The 11,700-nt window shown below is 43.1% G+C and overlaps 2 protein-coding genes across 7 annotated transcripts in view; both read left to right on the top strand.

Annotated features, from left to right (window-relative positions):
* The first annotated feature begins 741 nt into the window (after positions 1 to 741).
* On the top strand, positions 742 to 6,638 carry LOC103463256 (gastrula zinc finger protein XlCGF57.1-like). 5 transcript variants are annotated; one of them, XM_008406493.2, is made up of 3 exons: positions 742 to 1,045; positions 1,812 to 1,862; positions 3,526 to 6,638. In XM_008406493.2, the coding sequence occupies exon 3, from the start codon at positions 3,611 to 3,613 to the stop codon at positions 5,336 to 5,338; it is 1,728 nt and encodes a 575-aa protein (XP_008404715.1). In that variant the 5' UTR covers positions 742 to 1,045; positions 1,812 to 1,862; positions 3,526 to 3,610; the 3' UTR covers positions 5,339 to 6,638. The 5 variants fall into 5 exon arrangements, with proteins under 5 accessions (XP_008404715.1, XP_008404714.1, XP_008404716.1 ...); XM_008406492.2 differs by having other exon boundaries at positions 1,812 to 1,880; XM_017304295.1 differs by lacking the exon at positions 742 to 1,045 and adding an exon at positions 1,413 to 1,500.
* Positions 6,639 to 7,413: 775 nt separating this feature from the next.
* Positions 7,414 to 11,700, top strand: part of LOC103463253 (zinc finger protein 501-like) — a 9,969-nt gene continuing 5,682 nt past the window's right edge. Inside the window, exons 1-2 of one of the 2 annotated variants that reach the window (XM_008406491.2) lie at positions 7,414 to 7,990; positions 9,925 to 11,694. In XM_008406491.2, coding sequence (XP_008404713.1) covers positions 7,819 to 7,990; positions 9,925 to 10,679 — 927 coding nt within the window. In that variant the 5' untranslated portion in view covers positions 7,414 to 7,818 and the 3' untranslated portion in view covers positions 10,680 to 11,694. Of the gene's footprint in view, positions 7,991 to 9,924; positions 11,695 to 11,700 lie in introns of those variants that run through there. The other variant, XM_017304316.1, reaches the window with a different exon arrangement.

Here is an 11,700-nt window from a genome sequence, read left to right as displayed (position 1 = left end):
GATATTGGAACATTTTGGATTCACAGATCAGTTACACAGAAGTATTCACTCCCACGTTTCACCCTCTTTATGATTGAAATTTGCAGAGGTTTTGACTAGGCCATTCCTGAACGTTCAGCTTCTACTGCGGGTTCAGGATGCTGCAGTGCAAATCTTCTCCAGGAGGGAAGGAAAGATGGAGGGATGATGATGATGATGATGATGATGATGATGATGATGGCTGAAATGTGCCATACAAATAAAATTGGATTGATTGTAAACTAATCCTGAAGTTGTAAAGCAGAAACTCGGATGCAGGTTGATTATTTTAACAGTTTCTACTTTTAGATCCACTGAAAACTTGAAGAATATGGAAGGAAACGATTGGCTGCTAATGTTTGTCAATATTTATAACCAAAGCAAAGGTTTTATCTTTTAGACGACAATCATTCTTCATCGGTAATAGAAGTCAGAAAAGGTCAAATGAAGGTAAACAAACCACTGTTATTTACTTAGTTCAGCTTTTTATAATCAACTAAAAATATCTCATTATTTGGTAAATATTTTACTTGATATTTCTTCTTGATCTGTCAAATTAACTTTCCTCGTATTTTATTGTCAATTATAAATGTGAAAATAAACTAATTTATTTAAGAATCATTTATTAAATTTGATCCAACTGTAGAACTACCGAACTGCGTCCTTTAACTTCGCAGATCTGGAACATTTCAGTTCCGACCCTTTGTTTCTGTCGGAGCTTCACTTTGTGACACTAGAGACGGAAGTAGAAATGGCGCTAGTGGCGTTAGCTTAGTTAGCTTCCATTCTAGTTGAAAAACGTCTTCAGGAGGCCCAGAGATCCGAACCGGACCCGGAACCATCCGAAGAACCCCAAACAGAACCGGCATGGAACGCAGTACCGACCCGACTGTGAGCTAGAACCGGAACCAGAGGTCCGGAGGGTCGGAGGGTTCGGATACTTAGTGAAAACCTGAAGCTGGACCCAGAACCGGGTTTAGTCCCACGGTTTCCTGGAAGGTTCGGGCAGATCTTGGATCAGTTTCAGGTAGAACTTCCGGAACCAGCTGCAGAACCGACAGAGGCCATTAATCAGCGATTATAGATAAACCAATAAGTAAACACCTGAACCCGTTATTAAACTTCCGGTCATTGTTGTTTTTGACCTGAAACGATGGTTGACAAACTCAGAAACGTTTTACAAAATATATGTATTTGTAATATGAACCTTTTATTTTGCTAAAACAACTGAATTAAAATATAAATATTATTATTTTATGTTATTTTCATATTTAGACAGAAAATAAAATCAGAGACACAAATGAGGAAAAGTTGATCCTGTAGGACGGAAGAGGCGCTGCCATGGTTACGGCTTGCCGACAGGAAGTGACATCAACATCTCAAACTAAGCATAATATGGTGGTGCGATGTTAGCCTGATGCTGTATGAACTGGGTTTATGGGTCTTCAACAGGGGGCGCCGGCCCCTGGGGGCCTCGCGGAGGTACTGCAGGGGGTCGACAGACTTTAAAATATTTAATTCACCACGAAGCGATCAAAGGAGTCAGAAACCATCAGACAGTCAGTGATCTACTATTTACATTCCTGTTTAGCATCAGATGGGGACCCATCAGAACCATCAGAACCATCAGAACCACTGACCCAATAGAATCAGTGGTCGACTTGTTTTTCACCTAAATACTGATCAGTTTTTCAGTCTAATATTGTAGATCTAGCTGCTGCTTTGATGAGCATCAGGAAATGATGATGATGATGATGATGATGGTTCTCTAACCTTCCTCCTCTGGTCTCCAGGTGTGTGCAGGTGGAGGTGTGGCATCCTGCAGGCCCCGCCCACCGCCACAGGTGTGTTTTCAGCAGCAGGTAAATGAGTAGCACTCAGGTTATCACCATGACGACGTTAAAGCCGACATGAGAAAAGCTGATCTGATGATTGATTATTGATTAATGAAATATTTTTGCAGAATCTCAGAAGTTCTGCTAGAACAGATTTACAGGTTTTTACCTTAAATCTTTATATTATTTCTGCTCTGACTGTTTTTTATTAAATTACCTTTTTAGTTTCCTGCAGTTAATAGATTATTATTTCCAGAAACGAGGAAATTAAAAGTATTTTTACATGATCAGAAGGAGAATAAATACACAAATATTTTTTCACACATTTTTTCCCTGGAAAGATAAAAAAGATCAAATGTTTTATTTTAAAGCTCATAACTTTAATTTGCTGCCTTCAAACAGCTTGAATGTCGTCACTTTACTGGACTTCATGTTTCCTGTCTGCCTCCATCTGACCCGATTCACCAGGGAGGTTCTGGTTCTGGTTCTGGTACCGGCCGCAGTGGCACTGGGTCCATTCCTCCCTGTGCTGATAGATGAGCCTTTTGTCCCCTGAGGTTCTGATGGAGACTCCAGATCATGTTCTGGACCCGACAATGAAACCCTGAAGAACCTGAGTAGAGCCGGAATGTTCTGGCGGGTCGTTGGTTCTGGTCCGATGGATCCTTGTTTGTTTTCACGTCCAAACTCCATTTTATTGCTGCAGAAGCTGTTTGGGTGGAACGGTACCAACAGAACCTGTCAGTACCCGTCTTGGGGTCGGGTTCGAGTGCAGCTCGTTAAATATGGCCGCCGCCGTCCTGGTCAACAACACTAACCTTTACTAAATAATGTAATTAGATGACTGAACCTGAAGACGTGATCTGTGGAGAATATGGGAAAAATCTGTATTATTGGCAGAACAGTTTAAAATCTTCCTTTATTTGCTGAACAAAGTAAATGAACCAGTTAGAGACACCAGTAATGAGCTGGAGAGCGTAGACCAGCTGGACATGTTGGCCGTAATATGCTATAAAGTTAAACTAAAAGCTGTTTCCAACGTCTGAAACTCATGATTACGTCAGAAATTGTCTATTTACATGTTTTACCTCCGGAGGGCGCCGACGCACGCTGAGCCGGACCGCATCAGTTATAGACGAGCGAACAAGATCAGCCTGTTAGCCACAGCTAACGCCGTTAGCCACAGCTAACGGCGTTAGCCACAGCTAACGCCGTTAGCGCGAGCTGTTTTAATATGTAACATTTCTTTTATAAAGGTTACATATGGCAGCTTTAAATAACTGTAAAGCTGTGTTGACGATTAAATAATGAGATTTATTTTTTGTTCATTTTGAAGACAGATTTTACTCCATTGTTTCAACACGGCGCTACAAGTTTGAGTCCTTGTACCGATTTTTATTAGTTTATAACTATATTTAATACTTGGCTGCGTTTCTCTGTTGTCTGGATTCAACATCGTTTTTGATGCGTTTTCCACATGTTGGTTTTTCCTGCTGGGATGAAAATGAAAAATCCTTGAAGCAGAAGAGTTTCCATGCCTGATGTTTATTCTAATAGCTTTTATTCCACAACAAATGATTAGAAAACAGCAAATATTTCAACATTCACAGATTTCCAAATACATGTTCACTGAAATCTCTTGAATTTCTTCTTGTGTTCTTCATCTCCTCAGACTTCCAGGAATATTTTCTGTAGAACCGAGAAGTTTTTCTTTCACGGACAGAAGAAATCATTCAGAACCAGAAAAATCTGTCCTGATGGAAGAACCGAAGGATCCAGATGGTCCAAATATAAAGCAGGAGCAGGAGGAACTGCTGGACAAACAGCTGAAAAATGACCAACATGCTGAAGATCTGCAGATTAAAGAGGAAGTGGACGAATGCTGCACCAGCCAGGACGAAGTTCGCCTGGTTCTGAAGGAGGAGACGGACGCATTGGGGATGATTACTGCTCCTGAACAGAGAAACAACAGGGAACCAGAACCAAACCGACTCCAGAACGCGCTACTGGCTGAAAACCAGCAACAGGAAGGGAAGAAGAGAAAGTCAGGACTCTGTAAACATCCACAACCAAGGTCGAATAAGAGCTGTCAGAAATCCAGAGTTCAAAGTGACGATGCACACGGTTCCAAACGTAGAAGGCGGAGCAGATCTCTGAGCCAGACAGAAAAAAGTTTGTTTTCCTGTAAAGTGTGTGGCAAGAGTTTCTCCCAGAGTAGCCATCTGAACAACCACATGAGGTCGCACGCAAGTAAGAAACTACATCCCTGTGAGGTCTGCGGTAAGTTTTTAAATGACAAAGGTAGCTTAACGGTTCACATGAGAACCCACACAGGTGAGAAACCTTTCACATGTTCCACCTGTGGGAAAAGTTTTGGTGCGAGGAGCAGCTTCATTGCTCATGTAAGAACTCACACAGGTGAGAAGCCGTTTCCCTGTCCGAGCTGTGAGAAAAGTTTCATTGTAAAAAGTCATCTAATCACACACATGAGAATTCACACAGGTGAGAAACCTTTCCAGTGTCTCACCTGTGGAAAACGGTTTGGCGCTAAAAGCAATTTAAACACTCACATGCGAACACACACGGGTGAGAAGCCTTTTGCATGTGTGAGCTGTGGGAAATGTTTCAGTGTAAGGAGTCACCTGATCACTCACCTGAGAACACACACAGGTGAGAAGCCATACTCCTGTCCATACTGTGGCAGAAGCTTCAGTTTGCGGAGTCATTTAAATGTTCACATGAGCACACATACAGGAGAGAAACCTTTTCCATGTGTGGCATGTGGAAAAAGCTTCAGAGTGAGAAGCAGTTTGACAATTCACATGAGAACGCACACGGATGAGAAGCTGCACATCTGTGATGTGTGCTGTAAAGGTTTCACTCAGAGCAGCCGTCTGGCTTCTCACATGAGGATCCACACAGGCGAGAGGCCGTTCCCATGTCCCACATGTGGAAAAAGTTTCAGTGCCAAAACGTATCTGAATACACACATGAGGACTCACACGGATGAGAAGTCCTATCTATGTGTGATCTGTGGGAACAGCTTCAGTCGAAAAAGCAACTTGAACAGACACATGAGGACGCACACGGGCGAGAAACCCTACGATTGTGAAGTTTGTGGGAAATCCTTTGGATGTAGTGGTAGCTTGACCGTCCATATGAGGTCTCACACAGGTGAGAAACCATTTCCATGTGTCACCTGTGGAAAAAGCTTTAGTGTAAGAAGTTACCTGGTTATTCACATGCGAACCCACACAGGTGAGAAACCTTTCCCATGTGTCACCTGTCGGAAGAGCTTCCTTTTACGGAGTCATTTGACTCGTCACATGAGAGTTCACACCGGCGAGAAGCCGTTCCCATGTTCGACCTGTGGGAAAGGTTTCAGTGTGAGATGTCACATGATGGCTCACATGAGAACTCACAAACAGGAGAAAGGTCTTTCTGACACGTGGCCTGTGGCAAACGTCTCCAAGGAGTTGAGATGATTCCAGCATACCCTACCTGGGGAGACAGGTAAGCAGCAGTGGCTTTAACCAATGAGAGACAAGAGCTTCCTCTGCTAAAACATTGAACTTTCAGAGAGTTGGGTTAAACTGCGAATCATTAAAGGATTTGACCTCAGTGTGTTTGTCGTTCAGTGACAAATGTGTTGCTTGTATAGATTTTGTGATGTTTATCTCCATCACTTATTTTCTCATGTCCTCTAAGAGTCTGGGTCAGTAATATTTAAGGTTTATGTTCTGCACAACCTTTTCCCTGTTTTCTGATTCACAAACCAAATAGCACTAACAGTTTATTAGCACAGAACTTCACAGGTTTCTATGAATCTGAAACCTTTTCTTGCCTCAAACGTTGTAACCATGACCTGACTTCACAACACAACAGGTACAAAACATCAGAGAAAGACAAAAACACAGAGAAAGACAATATTACTGGTTGATACGTCTGAATATTTGCAGCAGTTTGTTGTTCCCTTCACATGAATTGGTCTCATCCAGTCTGATTGGTTCTGGCTTTGCAGGTGCACCAATGCTAAGCTCACTTCCATTAATGGCTAATAGCGGAGATCATTTTTCTTTTTGCACTTTGGCCAACTTTGAAAACATTTAGCGCACTTAGCTTCCACTAAGTACATTTTTCTGGATAAAATCCAAAGGGCTAATTTACTTTGCTGTTTGTAAACTTTCAGTTTAATAAGGTTCAGCATCTGTGTTGAAGTTTTGTCATCAAGTATTGGGAGTTCTCCAAGTACATGTTTGTATTTATGCTCTTGTTTTGAAGGAGCGCCGTTTTCACTGCAAGCCTCTTTCCTCGTCTTGCTTTCTTTATTTCTCCACCTTTTTAAAAAATGAGAAACAAGAACAAAACAGAAAATGGACAGAAGAGAAATGAAAGGGTTGTTGTCATTTCAGAGGAAACGTTTGAATTGAAGTTGGCGCTTTTGCATGAACTTCCTCCAAATACTGTGTTGCTGTAATGTTTATGGCTATTAGCGCTGCTATGCTAGCTTGTCAGTTCAGCGATGTCCATCACTGAGCGACTTTCTGTGAGCTGCAGTTACAAAATCTAGAGAAGTTGGTCAAGAAGTGGCTGTTCGGCACCAGGGAGGGCAGCCATTCATCTGTTCATCATGGACGTCTTTATGAATACATGAACACTGCTTTTCTTTTTCATTGTAAATATCGATGAAGGTTCTGCATTTCTGAGCTAAACATGAGAGTTTGCTCCTTCAAATCAGGTTGTGGAAGATGAGACCCAACAATAAAACGGATGATTTCATGAAGATGTTCTGTTGTCTTGAGTCAGTTTCAGCCACAGAGTTCAAACTGAGGCTTTTTCTGGAAGAATAACTCCTTCATTCAGCATTATTAATGTTTCTGGTTTCAGTTCTCAGGATCTTAACCTGGAAACTCCAAATAAAGTTATCCAATGTATTTATCATAACACAACATGCTGCAGTTTTCTGTTCAGAAACATGACGGTAGCACAGATAGATGGACGTGGCTGTCCATCCGTGCTACGGCAGGGAAATCTGATGAGGTAGCTCAGATAGTCAGACCACCGGCTCTGTAAGCTAAATGCTCTGATATGTAACTTTATTTGAGTGACGGGACTGAAGTGGAAGCTTATGGTTAGCTTAGCATTTATATACATGACGAAACACAAGGAGATCATTTCCTTCATCAGAGTATCCTACCCGTTGAAAATGAAAAGCTACAGATGTATGAACTAGACCTTTACTAGAATATCCGTCCTGTTAAAATGTTTTAAATAGAGGCGTTTATAGAATAAAACGATATCAGACAGGAAACGGGTTTTTACTGGAATTAAACTCAGACTAATGCAGATCACTGCAACGTTTTCGCTCATTGTTGTATAACAGACTTTATGAAATGCAGTTCAGTCACAATGTGTCCACCGAACTGCAGATCACTGCTGAAATGATGGGATATGATTAATATACACTAATATTTCACAGCTTCAATCCCACATAGTATCACTACCAACATCCATTTAGCAAAATTTAATAAAAAATGAGTGTTATTAAACTAACATATTTTAAAATACAGGGACAAAATAGCCCAAAAAACATATTTTGTCCTGATTAACCACCAAACAAAAACATGAAGTTGTCCAACAGCTTAATGAAAGCCAGGTATAAAATAAATTAAATAAAGTTTTCCGTAATCTTCGATGAAATGAAACTTCCACAGGCAGCACGTGACGTAGCATCGATGTACGCATGCGTATTACCGCTAGGTCGGACGGATTTGCGGGTAGCACAGATAAACAGAAGACCTGTTCGCAGCGCCGCCCGTCCCACCGGCTGTGAAATGATGCGGAGCCGATGACGCATCCAGCGGAAGTAACCGAAGAAGTGGTCGCGTTCGCTTCCGGTTAGCCTAGTTAGCTTGTGGTGTGTCTCAGAGCGTGTCCAGGTGTGTTGTGAGTCTGCGCAGCAACAATGTGTTCCGTTGAGCCTCTGAGAGAGTTTATCAGAGAGAGACTAACTGCTGCTGCTGAAGAAATCTTCACCCAGCTGGAAAAAACCATCGTCCAGTACGAGGAGGAGATCGACCGGCAGCGGAGGCTGCTGGACCTCAGCTGGAGACCCCGAACCGAGCAGAACCCCGCAGGTGGGTCCGGTCCGGCGGGGGCAGCGGGCGGGGTTAACGCGCCCGCTGCGGGCGGGGTTAACGCGCGCCCTGTCGCGGGAGCGCGCATCGCTGCAAACTCGCGTATTGATGAGAAAACAGAGTGAAAAATGACGGAAGAGGAAACTTTTAAAGATATTCGTAACGTCATCATGGTTATTAACAATGTTAGCCCTAAAACGGTAGAATATAAATAAATACGGTTCTGACTCCTTTAACGAGTTCAATGTTTTACAGTGTAATGTTTTAATGTTTTACAGTGTAATGTTCTAATGTTTTTCCTTTAATAAGAGCTAAAGGCCCCAGAAAGCAGCTTTAACTGTCCAGGTCAGGATCCTCCTGTGTTTTAAGGTCCCAGGATGACGACATTAATCTGCTTCCCTCTGTTGTCCTGTTGATGAGAAACTGATGCCCAGATCAGCTGTGACCATGTAGGAAAGGTTATTTCACTCTTAGCTCTTTGTTTCTGTTTGTATGGATTATAATCCTGCCGATATTTTTCTGCCCTGTTTCCGTCATACAGATGTGAAGGTCAGTCCAGCAGCTCAGAGTCGTTATGTAGAAACTTCATAAAACACATTTCCATCCAATATTTTCACACTGCAGGACCTGATGACCGTCCTCAGCTGGGGTCACTGGGCCGTTTGACCTCATGCATTCATTATGTCACAACAACTGAAACCTGCTGTGGATAATTATGTGTTTTAGGCCGTTAGACTGTCTGGTGCCGCACAAAGAGGAAGAAACATTTTGGGCGAGACGGAATGACTGGAGATTTGGAGGAAGTTAAAATCTGAATTTACTGATGAAAAGTTTCCACAGCCTCATCCAATAAGGATTTAGAACGACGAGATCTTCCTCAGGGTTGGAAAATCCTTTAAATCAACTCGGTGGTGATTCAAATGTCCAGACAGCTCAGAGTTATGGGGAAGTTCTTCACGCCAAACGTCAGCAGCAGGTGGCAAACTGGAGGCCCGAGGGCCAAATCTGGCCCACAGTAGTTTTTACATCAACACGTCCCTCCAGTTTTCACAAATCTCCACATTGTTTTTCCAGTTTTACTGCTAGAATCAGTCAGAAACATTGAGTTTCAGTGGCTGCTGCTCATCCTCACTGGGTGTCTGTAACGGATACGGCGAGAAATAAAAAGTCACATTTAACATCAAACATTAGCACAAATATTGAAAAAGATCCTTACAAACTTTTCTAAATTGGTACCACAAAATCTGCACATTTTGATTTCAAAAATCTAAATTTGATTTTTGAAATCAAATTTTCCAAAAGTTGAACAAAACAGGGTTTTGTTTATCCAGAAAATCCTGGACAAACAGCTGTTTATTGATATTTGAATTGGTTTTATCAGTATATTCTGGCACAACTGGCCCTTTAAGAACATTCAGGTTTTTGATACGGCCCAAAATGAAGTCTGGACGTCCAGCGACGTCGTTGATGCGCCACTTCGTACCACTGTTCCGTCCAAAACCCACTTCGGTTTCGTGCCCGTTTTATCCAACATGGCTGCCATGCAGAATCGAACCCCGGAAAGTTTCAGGGATTAAACATTTAATTTGTGGCTCTGGTGGATTTTTTCCCGTTAAACGAGTGACGAGTCACGTCATCCTGACGTATGTTGCTTTAGTTAAATGTCCTAGAATGCAGATTACCGCTAACGTCCAGCGACTGCAGTCTGAGTAGCATTAAAGGCTACATTGAGGCCAACATGAATGTCTCAGATCTTCCTCCACCTTTCAAGGTGTTTCTGAAAAAACCCGCCTGTGGCTCCAGACGCAGCTGCAGAGGCTAAAACGCCAAACAAGCTTCTTTTAATCCAGTCTGGGCCACCAGAGATGTCTGATTCCAGAACTTTGTCATGTTAGAAGGACACCTTTTCATTTTGGTCTCCTTGGTCCATTTAGGCCTCCAGCGGCAGGAACCGGTCCATCAGAACCTCTGGCAGCAGAATCATTGCGACACTGAAGATGTTCCCTCTGACCCGGAGTCCAGTCAGCAGAAGGTTGGCTCTGGTGTGAACCCAAAGGAACCAGAACCGATTGAAGAGAAACTCCACGACGTCCTCGGCTGGGGAGCGGAGCCGCTCGTTAAGCAGGAGCCTGATCCCTGCATGGTGACTGTCGGGTACGACGACTCGTTCCCCACTAAAGCAGAACCAAACACAACCCAGATCTTTTCTCAGAACTCGCCTCAAGCAGAGATCCGGAGTCAGGAGCCAAGCCACCATAAAGACTCAGGATCCTGCACAGATGAAGCTCCTAAAGCTCCAACTTCAGATGATCCAGACCTGAGGACGGCTGAGAACGAACCCCTCACCCAGGAGAACCTGAATTCATGTCAGTTCTGTGGGAAAAACTTCACCACTTGCAAGGACCTGAAGGTCCACTGGAGGATCCACACGGAAAAGAAGCGTCATACTTGTGGAGTGTGTGGGAAAACTTTGAGCGACCGCAGCAGTTTGAGGAAACACCTCCGGATCCACACAGGAGAGAAGCCATATCCTTGTGAAGTGTGCGGGAAAAGATTCAGGAACAGCTGCGGCTTGACAAAGCACCTCCGGATCCACACAGGAGAGAAGCCATTCACATGTCAGACCTGTGGGATGTGTTTCAACCAGAGCAGCATTTTATACAGACACATGAAGAGGAAGAACCACTGAGAAGACCCCAGAGATCTGAGGAAGACGAGTCCTGGGTCTGCAGCTGGTCCTCCAACAACAAACCAGATGGTCGACTTTTATGACTCTGTCCCAAAAAATGTTCGGCTCTGGACTGTGTCTCATTTTCCTTAGCAGCTAGATCACATGACAGTAGTTAAAAAGATCAGCTTTTACGTTGGGCTGTTTAAATTCTCAGACTTGGTTAGAATCGTCTTTCCTGTTTCTTCTGAATTCATTCCTTTATGAGCCACTGAGTTTGACTTATTCCACACATACTGGAGTTGATGCCCCAATTCAACTGAATTGTCCATTTTCATTAATAATAATTTATTAATTATATTTAATAATTACATAAGCCAAACATGGATTCCCAACAACTGGAGGGATTCTTCAGACTCCACTGGAAAACATCCAGCTGTTAATGTCTGAGCTAGCATTAGCTTAGCATGGCTCTACTGTTTGCTGGAAAGCCAATTAGGAGATGCTAACCTGATGCTAACTGTGTGAAATCAGGTCTATATTTAATCTTCAGAGGATCCAGTCTGACCCGTAGCGTCACTTCTGCTGACCCGTCTGCTGACCCGTCTGCTGACCCGTCTGTTGTCAGACGGATTGATGTGGGTTTGTGTCATTAATGATCATTTTTCTTTCATGATGAGAACTGGATGAAAGTGTTACTGGATCTGGCGCCATCTTGTAAAACACAGTCGTTCTATATTTGGTACTTAAACATCTGAAATATCTAGACTGTCATGATGGCGGCGCTGCGGATCCCTTCAGGAGCTGACGTCACGGTTGCCTAGAGACAGACAACAAACATGGCGCTGCTCTCAATGTCTGCAGCTTTTTAAAACGTCGTTTCGTTCTCAGAACCGAAACTTCTTCCAGACGCCAGCAGGAAGATGTTGGTCCCTGACTGAACAGGAATGAAGCTAAATCTGAAAATGTGTGTGAGAGTTTGAAACGGACAGCAGCGCTGCACACACACACACACACACACACACACAGACACACACACACA

The sequence above is a fragment of the Poecilia reticulata genome, linkage group LG4 (assembly GCF_000633615.1).
Source record: "Poecilia reticulata strain Guanapo linkage group LG4, Guppy_female_1.0+MT, whole genome shotgun sequence".
Classification (NCBI taxonomy): Eukaryota; Metazoa; Chordata; class Actinopteri; order Cyprinodontiformes; family Poeciliidae; genus Poecilia; species Poecilia reticulata.
Note: the sequence above shows the minus strand (reverse complement) of the source record. Positions and strands in the feature narration are given on the sequence as shown.